Consider the following 19,841-nt stretch of genomic DNA (forward strand, 5'->3'; position numbering starts at 1 on the left):
CATTTAACCCAATCGGTGAATTAGTGAATCACAAACAGCACACAGTGAACACACAGTGAGGTGAAGCACACACAGGCCGACGCTGATAATTCATTAACTTCTATATTTTTAATTGACACAACATTTCAGTGAACTAAAATAAGATTGTTGGGTTTTGGGGGGAAATTAATCTCTTCGAATGGATTGATTAATCGTCAAGTTAGTCGATAGATTAATCAATTTAAAACCAGTGGTTAGTGGCAGCCTTAGTGTGCCCCTCTTCATATAGACGTTGTTGTATGGATGACTCAGTTGAGGTCTGAAACTGAGGCTGGAAAGCTGCTGTAAGTTGCCTCCTGTGAGTGTGTGTCCAGTCCATGTAATGTGCAGCCAGCCATTTGTATCCATACCCATAGACTCCATGCAGTTACATTACTCAATCACTCCCCCTCTCCCTCTCAACCACCCCCCCCTCTCTCTCCATCTTTGTCTCTCCCTCCCTCCATCTCTTTCTCTCTCTCTCCATTATTCTCTGCTACAGAGACACACAGCCTCCTCCCACATGGAGTGCTGAAGGTCCCCATCGCAGCTCTGCAGCCTCAACCACACACCACTGTGGAGGAGTTCCAGAATGTTCCAGAACTCTTGGTTCCAGAATGTTACCAACTCTGTCTACCTTAGAGTACACTCTGAGAGACAGAATGATAGATACATGAAGATAAGAAGGAGAGAGATGGGGTGTGTGTGTGTGTGTGTGTGTGTTAGGTGTTTAAATACTGAGTGAGTTACAAGGATACAAGGAAGTTTATTGTCACATGCATATAGTTACTGGAAGTAAGAAATGCAGTGAAATTATGTCTGGTGTCAGCCTATTTGTGCATTTATGGGGGGGGGGGGGGGTAAAAAGTGCAGTAGAAGAGGGGTTTAGTAGATTAAGTGGCAAGGGCTGCATAAGAAAGGTGGGGGAGGATTGGGATTGGGCGGGGGGCACCAACAAGGAGCACCCATGAGCAACAGGGGCAAAGAAAAACTCCCTTACCAAGGAAGAAACCTTGGGCAGATCCACAGCTCAAGGGGCTAACCCAACTGCCAGGGGTCTTGGTGTGTGTGTTGGGGGGATGACAGGGGAGATGGGATAGTGTGCTGTGTATGTGGGGAGAGGGCAGTGTGCAATATGTGTGTTGGAGAAGCTTCCTCATGAGACAATGTGCTGTGTATTGAAGGGGGGGGGTCAGTGTGCTGTAAGTATGTTGGGGATGTGTGTTGGAAAAGCTTCCTGATGAAATAATGTGCTGTGTATGTAGGGGAGAGAGGGGGGGGGGAGTGTACTGCAAGTATGGTGAAGGGACTTACTATTGCAAGCAGAGTACTGTATGTATGATGTATGTGAGTGATGACAGTGAAGATGTGTGTGTGGGCGGGAGGGGAGTGGAGCAGTGACTGTGTGTGTGTGTGTGTGTGGGTAGGTGGGGCAGTGTGCTGTAAGTATGTAGAGGATGTGTGTTGGAGAAGATCCTGAAGACAATGTGCTGTGTATGTAGGGAGGGGGGGGGGCAGTGTGCAGCAAGTATGTAGAGGAGGCTTACTGTAGCAAGCAGTGTGCTGTATGTATGTGAGGTGATGACAGTGATGATGTAAGTGTGTGTGTTTTTTTTGTGTGTGTGAGTTGATGTGAGCGTTGCCTGAAGAGGGAGTGAGATGGTGTGTGTAATGGGGTGGTGGTGTGTGTGTGTGTGTGTGTTGATGTGAGCATTGCCTGAAGAGGGAGTGAGATGGTGTGTGTAATGGGGTGGTGGTGGTGTGTGTGTGTGTGTGTGTGTGTGTGTGTGTGTGTGTGTGTGTGTGTGTTGATGTGAGCATTGCCTGAAGAGGGAGTGAGATGGTGTGTGTAATGGGGTGGTGGTGTGTGTGTGTGTGTTGATGTGAGCATTGCCTGAAGAGGGAGTGAGATGGTGTGTGTAATGGGGTGGTGGTGTGTGTGTGTGTGTGTGTTGATGTGAGCATTGCCTGAAGAGGGAGTGAGATGGTGTGTGTAATGGGGTGGTGGTGTGTGTGTGTGTGTGTGTTGATGTGAGCATTGCCTGAAGAGGGAGTGAGATGGTGTGTGTAATGGGGTGGTGGTGGTGTGTGTGTGTGTGTGTGTGTTGATGTGAGCATTGCCTGAAGAGGGAGTGAGATGGTGTGTGTAATGGGGTGGTGGTGGTGTGTGTGTGTGTGTGTGTGTGTGTGTGTTGATGTGAGCATTGCCTGAAGAGGGAGTGAGATGGTCTGTGTAATGGGGTGGTGGTGGTGGTGGGTGTGTACATGCTGATGTGATGTGAGTGTTGCCTGACAATTTGAGTGCAGCAGCACTGGTGTTCCATCAGCCCACATCAGTACAACTTCCTGACTCTCTCTCACACACACACACACACACACACACACACACACACACTTTTCTTCTTGCTCACAGAAACATCTTCCTACAAAAGTCAGAGAATCTGTGCTGTGGGCTGACTGCACTTAAGAGAGAACGCTCTCTCTCTCTCTAGAACAGACATGCAGCTAGCACAGCACTGACACACCATAGCACTGCCACACAGACACACGAAGGCACACAAAGACATTCCTTCTGAAAGCAACATCATTATCTGCTATGGGCCAGGTACATCAGCACAAACGGAAACATTGGGATGCAGGAGTGCTTCCCTTTTGCAGTTGTTTCTACAACTCCTAAACTGAACAACTGCTTGAAATGATAAGCTGAATCATCAGCTCATGCAGCCATGCCACAATCTGTAACTGCGCTGCCAATAAAACACAAGTCAAGTACTGGGACTGAACATTTTGATAAAGTTTGCCGTTAACGTTAGGTGGCAAATTCTTGGGCTGCCAAGTGTCTCGCTGCTAGTGACAGATGCTAAAGTGTTAGCCACGCTTTATACCGCGCACTGCTAGTGGTGGTAACGCGCCTCCAGTCACAACAACATATTCCCTTACAAAGGAATCAGCCACCTACTCGGTGACATAGGCTCAAAGTAGAGTGCCCGCAGCAACACGACGCCTCTCTGTGCCAGGGGAAAGAAGTCGCAGGTTTCCATGGCAACGCCGAGAGGAAAACAGGAAGTGAAAGGTGGGGGTGGGGTGGGATTGTGGGAAATGCAGTCTCAGCTACGGTGGCAGCGATTTAAAGACGCTGGTGAATCTGCCTGCTTGACAGCTGCTTCCAAAATGCCAGCCACCCCCACCAGCCCTTCTGCCTTCCAACATCACAGGGTTGACTAAAAGGGTAAAGGCCCCAAAAATATCTAACATCAGAGGGAGAGAGAGCCATGGAGGGGGGATTTATTCATACATGTGTACGCATGAATGACAAGAACTCCTGTCATGCGAGTAAGGCTTTGAAATTTAAAATTGAAATTGAGAGGAGAGAGAGAGAGAGAGAGAGAGAGAAAGAGAAAGAGAGAAAGAAAGAGACAGTGGGAGAGAAGGGAGAGAAGAGAGAGAGGGGGAGAGAGGGAGAGAGAGAGGGAGAGGGGGAGAGAGAGGGAGGCAGAGGGAGATCATCAACCTCTTAACCTAGTCTCTCTCTTGCCTCCTCTGCAGGTGACTGACTGCGAACTCTGGAACTCTGCACAAACAGTGAGCAGGGACACAAACACACCCCTGAAGACTCACTTGCCAATTTGTGCATAAATGTTCATGTATATCACATGCATCATGCTCACATCTCTCTCTCTCTCTCTCTCCCTCACACACACACACACACACACACACACACTCATGCCCACACTTACAAATACACCTGCACATTTGTACATAAACGTTCATGTACATTCATACTAGGGGTGTAACGGTTCATGTATTCGTATTGAACCGAAACGGTACGGACGTCACGGTTCGGTGCATGCATTTACACGGAGAATACACGGTATAAAAATACATAAAACTCGTGTGCGGATTAATTAATGTCATGCGCAATTACTGTTAAGTAGCGAGAGTTACGGGAGTTCTTTAGCGACACCTAACGCTAATCTGTAGCCTCGCTTTAGCTCTGAAGCTCTGATTGGCGCCTATGTTTTTTTTGTCAGGTCGTCGGTCGAGTCCGTCAGTCATTAGCAGCACTAAGGTTAGACCCACAAGAGTTAGAGGATCCGCTGGTCTCTTTAAGATCGCAAGTTTGAGAACTTCAGTTACAGTAACGTTAGTACAGGCGAAAGAGTGGTGGATAAGATGAAACTGTGTGTCGGCGTTGTTCAGCAGTTGTTGGGTATGTGAGTGGAAAAAATGCTACACATATTCGAAGCCATCACCCAGATGATGTAGGCTACCAATCACTGAAACGAGGGGAAAAAACTTCCCCTGCGCTTCAGCAGCCTTTGGATACAAATAGGGCCAAAACCTATGGCTTACATTAAATGATTTCGTAATGACAGAAAGCTATGTAAGTCGCGTGGTAATTACCTTTATGTTGAGGTAACTTGTAACTTCTCACATGAGGTTCTGGTAGTGTTAAGTGCATAGACAGTAAAATAAAGTGACAACGCTAACCAGGCTAATAAACAAACCATGCTACGGTGAGTTAACGTCAAAGGGCAAAGTCACGTGACTTCTAGTTGTAGTCTGTTTATGAAATGAAAGGAGCCATTTCGTTTTAAAAAAAAAGGCAAAATAGTGTGATATTTTCACAGTTAGTAGGCTAGATTATTACTTTACACACAATAAAAAAAATATTGAGGCAAATTGTAGACCCTTCCATATACAACTAAACACAGATGTTGAAGGTCTTGCTTAAGTGGATTTTTAAAAATCATTTTTCTATGTAATTTGCACTTGCAGAAATAAGAGATGCTGTAGGCCTATTTTCAGTTTTATAGCTGATTGTCTTATTTTGTTTACAAGTTACAGATGGAGTCTGGGTACTTATTGTACAGTTTAGCCTACATCTTACACACTTCAGGCTGTTGCAGATGGCTCAGGGAAGAGACTGTATGACACTAGGTGGTACAGCCTGAGACATGTACAAAAAAAAATGCTTTCTGCATTTTTGTTTTGCTTTTCCCTCCATTGTACCGAACTCGTACCGAACCGTGATGTCCGAACCGAGGTATGAACCGAACCGTGACTTCTGTGTACCGTTACACCCCTAATTCATACACACACACACACAGTTGAATGTTCAAGATTCTCCAAGTCATTTCCTGCCATCGCCCTTTTGTCCATTTACACAAATAATGACGTTCTCTTCTCATCTCCTCACTCTTACACACAAAGGCAAAGTGCCCGCAGCTATTGTGTGGCGTGTTGGAGCATTGGCCTGGCCCTGTGTGTGTGTGTGTGTGTGTGTGTGTGTGGCGTGTCGGAGCACTGGCCTGGTCCTGTGTGTGTGTGTGTGTGTGTGTGTGTGTGTGTGTGTGTGTGTGTCGGAGCACTGGCCTGGTCCTGTGTGTGTGTGTGAGTGTGGCGTGTCGGAGCACTGGCCTGGTCCTTTGTGTGTGTGTGGCGTGTGTGTGTGTGTGTGTGTGTGTGTGTGTGGCGTGTCGGAGCACTGGCCTGGTCCTTTGTGTGTGTGTGTGTGTGTGTGTGTGTGTGTGTGTGTGGGTGTGTGGCGTGTCGGAGAATTGGCCTGGCCACACTATTACATTAGCAAAAGGATTTGGCCAAGTTACAGAAAGGAGCTTTCGTTTTATCGTTTGGGTTTTATCTCCACGCCTGTCATTGCAAGTTGCCCTTCAGTGAAGCGGAAGCCCACGGTGACCACACTAAACAGGTTTGGCAGTCTACACACACACACACACACACACACACACACACACACACACACACACACACTTGATGAAGACCAATCACGCCAATTCTAACCCATCTCCTAACCCAATAATCCATTATCATCTTTAGACTTCAGATCTTTGAGTGTGAATACATGTCAAGTGGGTGAAAGGTAGGGTGTGTGTGTGTGAGTGTGTGTGTGTGTGATGGGAGGGAAACTGATTAAAGGTGGCGTAGCGTCCCACCCCTAAAAATAAAGCAGGTTCTCATCACGGCCCTGAAACTGACCTTTATAGGGTTGCGAGTGTGACAGAATAAGTGTGGGTGTGTGTGTGTGTGTGTGTGTGTACACATATGCTCCTATGTGATGGACTGGGAGGGTGTGTGATTTGACGTATATAAATACTTGTACTTGCTGTATGATAAGAATACACATAGCATAGAATACACATAACATAGAATACACATAGCATAGAATACACATAGCATAGAATACACATGCTAGGAGGAAGTACATGAGTGAGTGTGCATGTGTGATAGAGTGACTATGAGTGAGCAAGATTGGTTGAGATAGAACTGCTTGTGTGTGTGTGTGTGTGTGTGTGTGTGTGTTGTCAGAACAAGTGTCTCCGTCTGGGTTCCCCCCGCAGCAGCAGCGGTGTCGATATCCTGCCAACTTGTTTACGGCTTCAGGGGCGTAGGCCCTGGTCGCCTTGCCTCAACATCCCCCGCACACACACACACACCCCAACCCCACTTCTGTCTGCGCGCGCACACACACACACACGTCTGTCTGCTAGAGTGTGTGTGTTTGGATGCGGCCACATCAGGTCCTGACGTGCCAAACAAGGATTAGAGTCGCATTCCTGGGATGCGTGGCCCACATTCTTGGAATGCAGAAGGTGCTATCCAATACCTTTCATGGGGTTCCACAGCCTGCCCATTGGGGAATACTTCAAGTGTCTGCTTAGAACCGTTTCCTTATGAGGATCTTTGGGGCAGCCCTCGCATGGGTTCTATAGGCGTGCCTTCACTCTGAAAGCTATATAGCGTATGGCTATTTACGAGTTTTAACGATAATTACTTTGGATAAAATATCGAAAAAAATAGACTGCTAAATATCGACTTTAACTTCAACCCGTCACTAATCTATTTGCGGCCGTAAATGGAGTGGCACACATTAAATCCCTGCTGTCAATAGGGCTGGCCAGCATGGACCAAACATCATATCTGTATTTGTTTGGCTGAACGGCATCTTTTCATGGCAAACGTTCTTTCCAACCATTTCCTCCTTTCTGATTTGTATTAGCATTTGGCTGTTTAGGTGTCCTTTCCATGGTCATTTTTTAACAGTAAACAACCCTTTTGCTGTTAGCAGGGCTTAAAGCAAAGAAAATGCCTGTGCCAGAAGTTATCACATATTTTTGAAGATGTCATAGGCCGGCAGGCCTATTGCCTATTTTCAAATCTGAATTCAGGCACAGTGCCTGAAACACTTAAAGCCCTGTGTTAGTGATGTATTAAATGGAACTAAGTCAGAGTGCCACACATGTAAACCTGTGTTGTCGATATAACTGGATACATGCTCGTATCGATCTCAAACTTTCTGATCTGATTAATCTTTGGAATCACTCCAAACACTCTCAAGGTTTGCTTCAAGGCATCTGCTTGAAGGTGACCATTACCTTTCAACAACACCTTCTTAACTATTCAAGGGTAAAAAAAACAAAAAAAACATCGCCACACATAACCTCGATATCCAATGTCTGCACTAGTAATAGTATTGACTGATGATGCAGTAGTAATTCTCCTCTGCACGGTAGCTCGAATGTTATCCCTCTTTCTGTGAGTCGCTTTGAATAAAAGCATCTGCTAAATGAAAATCCTCATCAGAGTAAGATGAGTCACTGGCCTTGAATCTACAGTCTACAGAGGGCACAGACAAGAGTATATTAATGAAGAGTGGAGACTGAACGTTTGGGCATAGACAGAGGTGTAGTGGTAAAATAAGAGGTGGGTAAACTATGAATTATATGATCACGGTAAGGTGGACTGCGCCATGCGGTATCAGATTTTTAAAAAGGCATTCAGAACATGTCTGATGATGGTGGAGGTTATTGTCCAATGTTTATAACAATACCAATGGTATTAAATTATTCCTAGAGTGATGAGTGTATATATTGTGAATGTTGATAATACAGTGTGCTTTTTTAATGTTAAAAGTTCCAATTGGTGAATAAACTCTTTTGAGAGGTGGATAAACTTTATTTCTGAAATTTCAGAGATGGATAAACTGCGTTTACTTGCGTTTAGCCTCCACTACATCCCTGGGCATAGAGCATTGAAGACTCCAGATGCCATATTAAACGTATGCATTGGGCTAAACCATATGCTCATAAGGACATGAACCTCTGCATTCAAGGCTGTTGGTTTTGAAACATATCTTCTAAATCTACAGAAGCAGAACAGCCCCAATTAAATCACCACCACCAGCACCAAATCATACCAAACAAAGTCTAATTAAGCTTCACAGGGTCTTTTTTTTGTGCGGACACTGACGACTGATTGGGTACGTCGTAGCTGGTCGTCTAAGAAATTTGACTTGGTGTAATTGTAACACAGCCAACGGCTGCAGCACAGTGCTACAACTAGATTCTCTCATTACACCAAAATGAATGATTCATGACTTTATTAGCTTGTTGAACAGACACAGCTGGACATCCTAGGCTGGTCATCTAAAAACCTGAAATCTGGACACTAGCTTGGTAACTACAGCGGGGAAAATAAGTATTGAACACGTCAACATTTTTTTCAGTAAGTATACTTCCAATGAGGCTATTTGCATGAAATTTTCACCAGACATTAGTATTAACTCAGATAATCCACCCATATAAAATCCAAGAAAAAATCCAAACATTAAAGTCCATAGGTAGAGTTATGTGCAATAAAGTGGAATGACACAGGAAAAAAGTATTGAACACGCCTGCTGAAATGTCTTAAATACTTTGTGGAAAAGCCTTTATTCGTAATGACAGCTTTAAGGCATTTCCTGTATGATGAAACTAATCAGTCACAGTATTCTGGTGTGAGTTTGGCCCATTCTTTTAAACAGATAGTCCTTTAATATTGAAGATTTCAGGGGTCCCTTTTGTGAATCCTGATCTTTAGTTAACTTCCTTCTCTGAAACCAATTGAGAGTTTCCTTTGCCGAATGGTTTGGATCATTGTCCTGCTGGAAGGTCTAGCCATGTCTCATCCTCATCATCCTGGTGGATGTAAAGATTCTTCCGGAACAAAATGACTCCATTCATCATTCCTTCAACTGTATGAAGTCTGCTAGTACCATGAGATGAAAAACAGCCCACACCATGATGCCACCACCTCCAAACCTCACTGTTGGTAGGGTATTTTTAGGGTGATGCACAGTGCCATTTCTCCTCCAAATATGGTGTGTAGTATGACATCCAAAAAGTTAAATTTTTAACCAGAATACATTCTCTCAGTATTTCATAGGATTGGTCAAATGTTGTGTAGCAAACTTTCAACGAGCTTTGACATGTTTTTCTTCAGCAATAGAGTCATGCGGGATGAGCGTGCATAGAGGCCATGGCAGTGGAGTGCATTACCTATGATTTTCTCTGTAACAATTGTACCTGCTGCCTCCAAATCTTTCTGGAGCTTTCTCAGAGTGGTCCTTGGCTCTTAGGCTACTCTTCTGACTATCCTTCTGACTTCCTGGTCAGAAATCTTGCAAGGAGATCCTGTGCAAGGCTCCAATACTGCTTGCTGGATGATTCTTAAGTTTTGAAGTGCATCTGTAACCAGTTCCATTAATATGTTTTGCAACAATAAGGTTGCAAAGATCTTGGGAGGGCTCTTTGCTTTTACCCATCATGAAATGTTTCTTGTGTGACACCTTGCTAACAAAAAACCTTTTTATAGCCCACCAGTATGTACTAACCCAGCTTATATCAATTTGTACAGATAGGAGGGATAATTTCTCTAACTACTTATAGATTCCAGTTTGTTCCTTGCCATTCTTTGCATTTGTGTACTGCTTTTTCTTAGCGTGTTCAATACTTTTTCCCTGTGCCATTTTTTATATATGTGTGGATTACCTAAGTTAATACTAATGTCCGGTGAAAATTTCATGCGAATAGCCTCACTGGAAGAATACTTACTGAAAAAAATGTTGACGTGTTCAATACTTATTTTCCCCCCTGTATATGCCTGGTCTTTCCAGGAATCCAAGGTCCCATTGCTGAGGGCCCTCAAGAGGTAAAGAAGTGGGGCGTGTTGAGAAGGGCGGCTTGTGGGAAAACTACCCCCAGGGGCATTTTAAGCCGTTCTCTGAACGGACAGGTCATGCCAATTAAAGTGATATATTAAAGCACACAGCTAAAACATTATAGCATAAAGCAAGATGAATGATTCATCCTAAAATTCAAATAAACACGTCCTATTCAAACATAACACATAGAAAAGCAAATACTATAACTATACTATAATTCAAACTGCAATGATGTCAGTCCCTTTACACATGGGTGCAGTCCTACCCACATCACACACTGCTCACACACATAAGAACATGCTGCCCTGGAGGGCAGCTTCACAAACTCTCTGAGGCCCAAAGCAAGGAATAAACACAAAGAATGGCTCACACAATTTCCTTTTTAGGCCTTCCCCACAAATAATTTTCAAACTGTCAAGAACCATTTTCACTCCCTTTTCAACCTTTCAAAAAAAGCGTTTCTGTACCTTTCAAAACCGTTTTTGAGGGGTGGGAGAGAGAGGTTAAAAAGCTCCCCTTGATACTTACAGTGCGAACACATCTCCAGAGGGTAGCTGGCTTCATTTCCCTGTAAAGAGACACAGAGAGAAGCCAAACATTAGCTCAATTCAAATTCAAGTCACAAAAATGATATTTTTTAAAAGTAAACATGGCCTCAATGTGCTTTGCAGAGCACAAGTCTTGAAACACCTCAAACAGGTGTGCACTGTGCAGGTGACAATGGTACCCTTGTAGTGGGATGAATCCCCAAGTCAACCATTGAAGGGAAAGACCTGTTTGTGTGAGGCCAGCCGATAGAGGGATAAGAACAGGAAACAACGTCCGACACACACACTCACTCACACACACACACACACTCACTCACTCACTCACTCACTCACACACACACACACTCACACACACACTCACTCACACTCACACACACTCCTAGATGTCGCAAGTTCACAGCCACGGCCCATCACACAATGTGCCAGTGTGTCACTGTTTCAAAAACCGAGTGGCCTTGGGTAGCCTAACATGTAGTTAGTGTTTCTTCAGTACACAGGACTTGCTGTAAATGTGCATATTGTTATATACTTAGTCAGTAAGGTGTATGGTGAGTATTAGTAATGTGCAGTGACATATACTTGCAGGGGATGCTCAGTGACTAATGATAATTTGCATGAATGCTTGTTTGCATGTCAGCAGCTTCAGGTGTTCAAGGTATTCAGTTTGGCAAACGTGAACCATGTTTAATTTAGACAGGAATGCTGTGGGACTCCACAAGACTATCACTCTCTCATTCACATTTTTGTTTAACTAAAGGGACAACAATCTACGTACCAATTCGATGAATCAATGGGTCGCACAAAGGTCCAAGAGAACCTCGTCACTGAGAATATACGTGGACATACTGCGACATTTCTATGCAATTCTATTTTCATAGAATACTGTGTAAATTCTGTCTTCAGAAGACCTCACACACAATATCTACAATTGCCTTATAAATATGTCATATCACAAACAATTGTTGTACCATGGCTTTGTGACGTGTATGTTAGCTTACAAGGCAAAAACTACAGTGTAGCAGAATATTACTCTTGAAACTGAGCTCATGAGCATTTCAGAAACAAACGGCAACATGGCTTTCCCTCCAAGGAATTGCCTTATAGGTGTCATATCACAAACAACTGTTGTACACTGTCTCTAATATGGTGGCTAATGTCTGTTAGCTCACTCGGCAAAACTACCGTGTCTAGTGTCATTCTTGAGATCCCTCAACTTCCACATGATGCTGTACTGTCAGTTTGTCTGGGTTGGGTTCAAAAATTTCAAATGTAATTGGTGCGGTGATCTCACTCCCACTCATATTCAGCCCTGATTTGGGTGTTCTCTCTCTCTCCAAATGGCACCTTCCCGTGCCTCAGCTGACTAATCAGATTTACAGCGCGAGCTATCTGGGATGAGTGGGGGTGTCCGCATTGGGTGCTGGATGAGCACCGTCTGAGAGAGACAGAGAAAGAGGGACAGTGGGTTGTGAATTGGGGAGGGAGACAAACAGAGAGACAGAGAGAGAGGAGAGGAGAGGAGAGAGAGGGAGGAGGGTGAAAGAGAGAGAGAGAAAGAGAGGGAGGGAGAGAGGGAGGAGAGGGAAAGAGAGAGGGAAAAAGAGAGAGAGGAGAGGGATAGATAGAGAGAGAGAGGAAAGAGGGAGGAGAGGTAAAGAGATAGAGAGAGAGAGATCATGTTCAAGTGCCTGATTACAGGGTACCACAATCAACAGAATGCAACACTAGATCAATCTAGGACACCGTCGCCAGGGCAACACTCTTAACCAAACCAGAACTTACACTGGGGCTACTGTAACCCATTTTCACATGGACATCTCTCAAAGCAGCTGATGGATCTGTTACAACCACTAACACAACACTACACTACACAAAGTACAGGGGAAGACTGAGATCACTTGTGATGGTCATAACAAGAGCTCCAGAGGAAATTAAGAAAGAAATCTCTTTTTTGCAAAACCATAATGTAGCGCAAAGGATGATGTCCATGTCTTCTCCCAACACACACACGCACACAGCTTATTTCATTATGCATGAGAACAACAGTGAGTGCTAGAATCTGCCAGGGCTAGAAATGAGGGCAACCTCCTGCCTTGCTGCATCTCAAAGGGGCATGATGCAGAAATTGGAAACAAGCCTTGGGGTGTGTGTGTGCATGGGAGACTCTTCGAGTATGTGTCAGGTCAGTGTGTGTGTGTGTGTGTGTGTGTGTGTGTGTGTGTCTGTAGAAAAAGGGGAAAAAAGAGACACTGTCCCTCTGAATCAGGGTAAATGTACTGGAAGGAAACTCCAACACAAACTACTCTTCCCCTTGGACAACAGCAGAACGAGGCATGGAACAGAACAGAACCGAGCAGAGGGGAGAGAGAGGGAGAGTGGGGCATCTTTTGAGGATAGCGTCTCTGTCCTGATCTCACCATCCTCATGTTTTCCTCTCTGGTGAGTGAGAGTGAGGCATCTTTTGAGGACGTCGTCTCCGTCCTGATCTCATATTCTTCTCTCTACCACATATTCTCGAGACCATTATTGTCCTGCCATGAATCTGGACATTTTTGGATTTTGCCATCAAGTTATAGATATAGATGTAGGGTATGTGGAACATGAAAGACAAACTCAAGCATACATAAAGCGCTCGCTCTCTCTCCATATCCCTCCTCCTTCCCTCCTCTCTCTCTCTCCTGTTCTTCAATCTCTCCATACCCCTCCTTCCCTCTCTCCTGTTCTTCAATCTCTCCATATCCCTCCTCCTTCCCTCCTCTCTCTCTCCCTCTCTCCTGTTCTTCAATCTCTCCATATCCCTCCTCCCTCCACAAGTCCATCTTCCCTCCATCCTTAACTCTCTCAAGACACATGAGTGCAACTCTGCATTAAAAATGTTAGAATAATTCTGTAGTTAGAATAGATTTCATGTAATAGATTCTATGGTGTTCTGTGAGAGGTTAAGCACCATTTTTTAGTGCTGGCTCCAGATCCTTTGGTTAGGCGACAGGTCACAGACAGGCCATGTTAGCCACGTACGCTGAGCCAGTAAGCCTTTAATGGCAATCAAAAAATGCGAGTAAACTAGTGGTTGTAGTGGATTGTGAAAATAAACATTTTTGTTGTCAGTTTGTTGCTTGTAAATGTCAGATGCTGGTAAATTTTGTTGAATTCACTGTTGTCCTAGGTACTACTAATTCATGTACACTAGCATAAAGTCACTGAAATATATAAATATAAATATATATGTGTGAGAGAGAAAGAAGGACAGTGGGTTGTGAATTGGGGAGGGAGACACACAGAGAGACAGAGAGGAGAGAAGAGGAGAGAAAGAGAGAGAGGAGAGGGAAAGAGAGGGAGAGAGAGAGATCCTTCTTCTATGTAGTTTCATGCATGCTTGGGTTTATCTTTGACGTAGTCCACACAGTACACCCTGCATTCTGCAACACCCCAAAAATTTCCAAAAATCCAGATTTATGGCAGGACAACATTGGTATGAATTAGGGGTGTAACGGTTCATGTATTCGTATTGAACCGAAACGGTACGGGCGTCACGGTTCGGTGCATGAATTTACACGCAGAATACACGGTATAAAAATACATAAAACTCGTGTGCGGATTAATTAATGCCATGCGCAATTACTGTTAAGTAGCGAGAGTTACGGGAGTTCTTTAGCGACACCTAACGCTAATCTGTAGCCTCGCCTTAGCTCTGAAGCTCTGATTGGCGCCTATGTGTTTTTTTGTCAGGTCGTCGGTCGAGTCCGTCAGTCATTAGCAGCACTGAGGTTAGACCCACAAGAGTTAGAGGATCCGCTGGTCTCTTTAAGATCGCAAGTTTGAGAAGTTGAACTACAGTTACAGTAACGTTAGTACAGGCGAAAGAGTGGTGGATAAGATGAAACTGTGTGTCGGCGTTGTTCAGCAGTTGTTGGGTATGTGAGTGGAAAAAATGCTACACATATTCGAAGTCATCACCCAGATGATGTAGGCTACCAATCACTGAAACGAGGGGGGAAAAAACTTCCCCTGCGCTTCAGCAGCCTTTGGATACACATACAAATAGGGCCAAAACCTATGGCTTAAATCAAATAATTTCGTAATGACAGAAAGCTATGTAAATCGCGTGGTAATTACCTTTATGTTGGGGTAACTTGCAACTTCTCACATGAGGAGCTGGTAGTGTTAAGTGCATAGACAGTAAAATAAAGTGACAACGCTAACCAGGCTAATAAACAAACCATGCTACGGTGAGTTAACGTCAAAGGGCAAAGTCACGTGACATCTAGTTGTAGGCTAGTCTGTTTATGAAATGAAAGGAGCAATTTCGTTTTTTAAAAAAAGGTAAAATACTGTGATATTTTCACAGTTAGTAGGCTAGATTATTACTTTACACACAATTAAAAATATTGAGGCAAATTGTAGACTCTTCCATATACAACTAAACACAGATGTTGAAGGTCTTGCTTAAATGGATTTTTAAAAATCATTTTTCTATGTAATTTGCACTTTCAGAAATAAGAGATGCTGTAGGCCTATTTTCATTTTTATAGCTGATTGTCTTATTTTGTTTACAAGTTACAGATGGAGTCTGGGTACTTATTGTACTGTTTAGTCTACATCTTACACACTTGGCTGTTGCAGATAGCTCAGGGAAGAGACTGTATGACACTAGGTGGTACAGGCTGAGACATGTACAAAAAAAATGCTTTCTGCATTTTTGTTTGCTTTTCCCTCCATTGTACCGAACTCGTACCGAACCGTGATGTCCGAACCGAGGTATGAACCGAACCGCGACTTCTGTGTACCGTTACACCCCTAGTATGAATAACTTCATCCAACATTTCCCCAACTCTTCCATTCCATTAGGGTAACAGTGGGTGTGCTTAAAACGCTACCCTAGCAGATCTACCTAAAGAGTCTGACACTCTTCTCTCTGCCAGATCCGAGGTCACACACATCTCATACAGTCAGAGACACTCCCACTGCCCTCAACTGTGTCTAGGGAATTCTAGACTCCTCTGGTCTGGTTCTAAAAGTTTCAGTACACATCCCAGGTTTCCCCACCTAGCCACTATTTTGTATCAGTTTGCATTAAATACTGGCAAAGAAAAAAAAAACAGAAAGAATTTAAATGATTGTGTCATATACTGTATTAGTGTTAAACCATCACAAACTAACAGAAATTTAACATGAATGTTACATTCAGCCATATGGATTACACCAGTTATATACACAAACATGCCATGCAAATTCGGACGGCTTTGTGTGTGCACACTAATGGCTTCTTGTTTTTGGGCCAACAGACACATGACCTCCTCATGTCACAATGACTTCTACAGGGATGACCCAACAAAAGCCAATCGTCAACAACAACAGTGGCATACACCGACTTGCACCTAAAACTGATGCTCACCTGATGCAAACTGACCGGATAAATTATATCTCTTACTCGTATATAGTCCACGGGGTAAACTTAGATGAGGCCATCATTGCCTCCCAATCACAAATAAACACTGATATTATGAATATCTTAAAACATTAAATAATATAGAAAAGGTGTCTCTACGGTGGTGTTCTGTGAGGGTAACAAAATGATTATCTTCATTTTGAAGAAAAAGGCTCAACGTTCTATACAGAACCTTTTTTAATGGAAACCTGTTGCAGGCAAACAACAAGGCTCTGAATGTGTCTAGAAGGGACAAGGAGCCTTCTAGAATCTTTCTGTCGGAATCAATGGTTGCTATGTGGCTTCCAGAAGGTTGACCACTGTTTGAAGTGGTCTGAACTAGTATGAACTAGCGGTTCAAAGGACTGTGTAAAAAATCCTTATAATAATGTATATATGATAATTTGATAAAACCTACCACTAAAAACCATCATCAGGAAGGAAGATACAGAAAGAACTGACATGGAAGGTAGGGTATTTCAGGAAAGACAGTATATGACAGCAGTACATGATTTGTACTTGTTTGCACATAGTGGGTGTAGTAAAGGAGTATGCCATCACAAAAATGATAACACAAAAGGGTTCCCTGCATAACCTCTGAGTGCCTTCCCCCAGAACAGCTGAGGACAGACCTTTCAAGGTTGGGCAGAGCATACAACCCTTTTCCTAAAGTTCATGCAGAAAAAGAAAATCCAAGAGGATAAAGGTGACAACCCAGGGTTTTATTTAGCGTTCCGTGAAGACACTTAAGGGTCAAAGAGGACTACATCATGCCATGATACAGAGGTGAGAGTGCAGAAGGTGAACGTGCACAACTGCCACCCGATCAGACAGTTTCAAAATGACTGTGGCCTTGGTTTCCTCACAGATCTGTGTGACCTGACCCGGAATCCGTCCCTTCAGATCCCAACCGACCACTGGTCAAACTGGGACACTGCATGACACTGACCCAGGGAGCTCTGGGATCATTCTAGAATCTTCTGAGCTTACTTGATTGCTGTGCGGTTTGAAAATGAAGATGACCTGGTTGATCACTGTTGCTAGTGTGTTAGAAATCAATGTTTCAAAAAAAGGCCAAAAAAAGTGAGAACACAATTTCAATAAAGAGTTCTTTACCAAAACCTCTGAAGGTCTGTCTTACTGTCCACACACAAAAAAAGCTGATAAACCTTTTCAAAGTTCAAAGTTCAACACAGCACCAAATATGTCCCTCTGGGTCCTGTAAACAATAAAAAAAAACTAAGCGAGGTCAAAGGTCAAGACCTGTGGTTTTATTTAGCGTTCAGCGAAGGCACTTAAGGTTAAAGAGGATTACGTCCTTCCTCTTCATGGAGGTGTGTATGTGCACCTGCTTGTCTTCAGTGTCTGTTACCAAACACACAGGCTTGAACTTCAGTGGCCATCAACAGTCAGCTAGCTGAGATAACCTCTCCACAAAAACGACTTGCCATCAACTGAATGAAGTTGGTTGCTTTGGGCCAAACAACACTGGGGAGAAGATAAAGGACGAACAACATCATTGTGAGTACTATTTTGACTCCAAGACACACAGACAGTGCCTTAAAGTTAAATGGATTAGGATTAAGGCCTGTAGGTGTAAGGTCGTAAGGTAAGATTGAGTCAATCACAAAGTCCTGATGCTTTGATTCTGTCTGTCATCCATGCTATCAACAACAACAAATTTTGTTTACTACATCCCACGATCCATGATCCAACTTCTTAAAAAGATCACAGGGCTGCTGACCAAAACTTTTTTTTTTGTCTAAATTGAATTGAGGTAGGTTCCCCTTGGTTTTCAGGAAAGACATCTGGAGAGGGGCACTTTGAGACCCGCAGCCTTGACACACATAGCATAGCATGCTCCCAAGAAGAAACAGATCGTGCCTCTCAGAACACAACGGCACCAGAGTCCCTGCAAGCTCCACATTGTATTGTAGGATACAGTGCATCTGGGGAAAGTATTTAAACCATTATGGCCTCTGTATCACTCTTCCGTCGATTACACTCATCTATCAGAGATGACTGGATTAAAACAAAATAACAAAATCACACTATGCTCTATGCACTCTGCGTCTGCTGCAAGCAAGTATGAGATGTGACCAAAAGTCAACCACATATTTTTGTAAACCATCATCCGCGAAAGAGTCGTGATGATGTTCTAGGCTAGCCTACTACACCCCCCCCCCCCCCCTCCCACTAGCCAGCCACTGCAGCTGGACTGGGCTCTGCAAAGATGCACAGGTTGCAGTCATTGAAAGCAGACACCATTTGTTTTAAAATTAACAATCACGACAAATACACCTACTACTACGACCAGAAGTCATGTTACAGTAAAAACATAATGTGGGTTTCCAAAACAATAGCTGAAATACAGGAATGTTGCGTTCTAGAAATAGCCTAGCACGACCCCAAACAGCTTATGCTAGTGTTGTGTGGTAAAAACCAGTCCAATAATCCTCCTACCAGCTGAAATGAAAGACGAAAAAAGAAAACCCTACAATGGTGTCTACGTTGCGACGTTGTAGCCTCGCCTGAAGAGGAAGCAACAAATGCGAATGAAGTGGTACAGTAGCCGTCAATTTTACAGCCATGATGACTTTCGCCACTCTGAACAGTCGTCAGTTTTCAGGGGCCACGTAAACATAGGCAACGAGTGTTCGTTTCCAGCAGTGACATAAACTAGATGGACACATTTGCCCGCACGTAGTTTCATGCAAGAGAAACATCCAAGTACATACGGATTTGGACATTGCAATGGCCCTTAATCAACGAGATTCGGTCGACCCAAGTTCTCAAGTCCGTTCAATGTACCCAAACTAGCTTGCAGCTAAGGTTACAGTGCCGTATATGTTGGGCTACAGTGTCGCCTTAGGTATAGCTAGCTGACGATACATTGTTTCACTTTTCACTTCAACCAGAGGGATAGATAGTTAGCTACATTGTTTCACCGTTGGTCGTGTTGATAAAATCTGAGAATTGTGTGGACTGCATTGGGGTTTTCGTGCGCGTAAATAAAAAGCCAACATAGGCAAGGAATCCGCCAGAACGTGGCCCACTCAGTCATATCATGGTGGTGTTTTATCAACACAGGGTTGACGTGAAAAAACAAAGACAGTTAGCTAATACAATCGCGTCTCGTTTTGTGAACTGAGTGGTACAGCACAGTTGATCGAACAAGTGTCGAGCAAGTAAGCAATAAGAAGTTCCATGGTTCCATGAGGGGTTAATTCCTCCGTATCTTTACACATAGCCTACACACAGAGTGACGAATAGCGATTGTTCCCTCTCCTTACCATTCTGTTGGTCGCGTAGTCTTCACTTGCAGAGAAAAAAGCGCCGAGGCAAACACGTCGAGGTATTGGAGTCGATGTGAAACGTTTATGAAAGCCGATTAGGCGGACTTTAAATGTAAAGTCGCTAGCCTAGGTCTTGTTCCAAGTCTCGATGGATGATGGCTCCACTGCAGATACTCCGGTTGATCCGCAGAGAGAGGGGGAAGCAGTTGGTCGAGAGAGGGAGCGGATCGAGTGAGGTGGAAAGCAGGGTAGGGGGAGGTGCATTAGTACAGTACATCCGGGTACTCTCACTCTCTCGCCCTCTCTCCTTTCACTGAACATGTACACCTTTGCATATATTAATTGAGTGAACGTTACTTAAAGGAATTATCCGGAGTAAAATGCTTTAGATCGATTTACGGATGATTGGGGGTACATACGTTGAGTTGACATCAAAATCATGTCATTCGGATGTGTTTTGAGAAAGTTCGATTGTACCGTTTTCAATCACACAACTCGTAGCCTGGAAGTGAGCAGGGCATTTCAATTTCGCCGCTACAAAACGCTATTTG

At 43.8% G+C, this 19,841-nt stretch overlaps 1 protein-coding gene across 2 annotated transcripts in view; it reads right to left on the reverse strand.

The window, feature by feature from the left end:
• Nucleotides 1–19,841, reverse strand: part of ppp3r1b (protein phosphatase 3 (formerly 2B), regulatory s1ubunit B, alpha isoform, b) — a 29,427-nt gene that overhangs the window by 9,490 nt on the left and 96 nt on the right. The window contains exons 1-2 of one of the 2 annotated variants that reach the window (XM_076288263.1): nt 19,288–19,533; nt 10,547–10,586 (exon numbers count right to left, since the gene is read on the reverse strand). In XM_076288263.1, the coding sequence (XP_076144378.1) occupies nt 10,547–10,586; nt 19,288–19,290 (43 nt within the window). In that variant the 5' untranslated portion in view covers nt 19,291–19,533. Of the gene's footprint in view, nt 1–10,546; nt 10,587–19,287; nt 19,534–19,841 lie in introns of those variants that run through there. The other variant, XM_076288264.1, reaches the window with a different exon arrangement.

This window comes from Alosa pseudoharengus, unplaced genomic scaffold (assembly GCF_046254945.1).
Source record: "Alosa pseudoharengus isolate Yale_2024_CS ecotype anadromous, Long Island Sound unplaced genomic scaffold, YU_APseudo_1.1 YU_APseudo_1.1_scf_1, whole genome shotgun sequence".
In the NCBI taxonomy this organism is placed as follows: Eukaryota; Metazoa; Chordata; class Actinopteri; order Clupeiformes; family Clupeidae; genus Alosa; species Alosa pseudoharengus.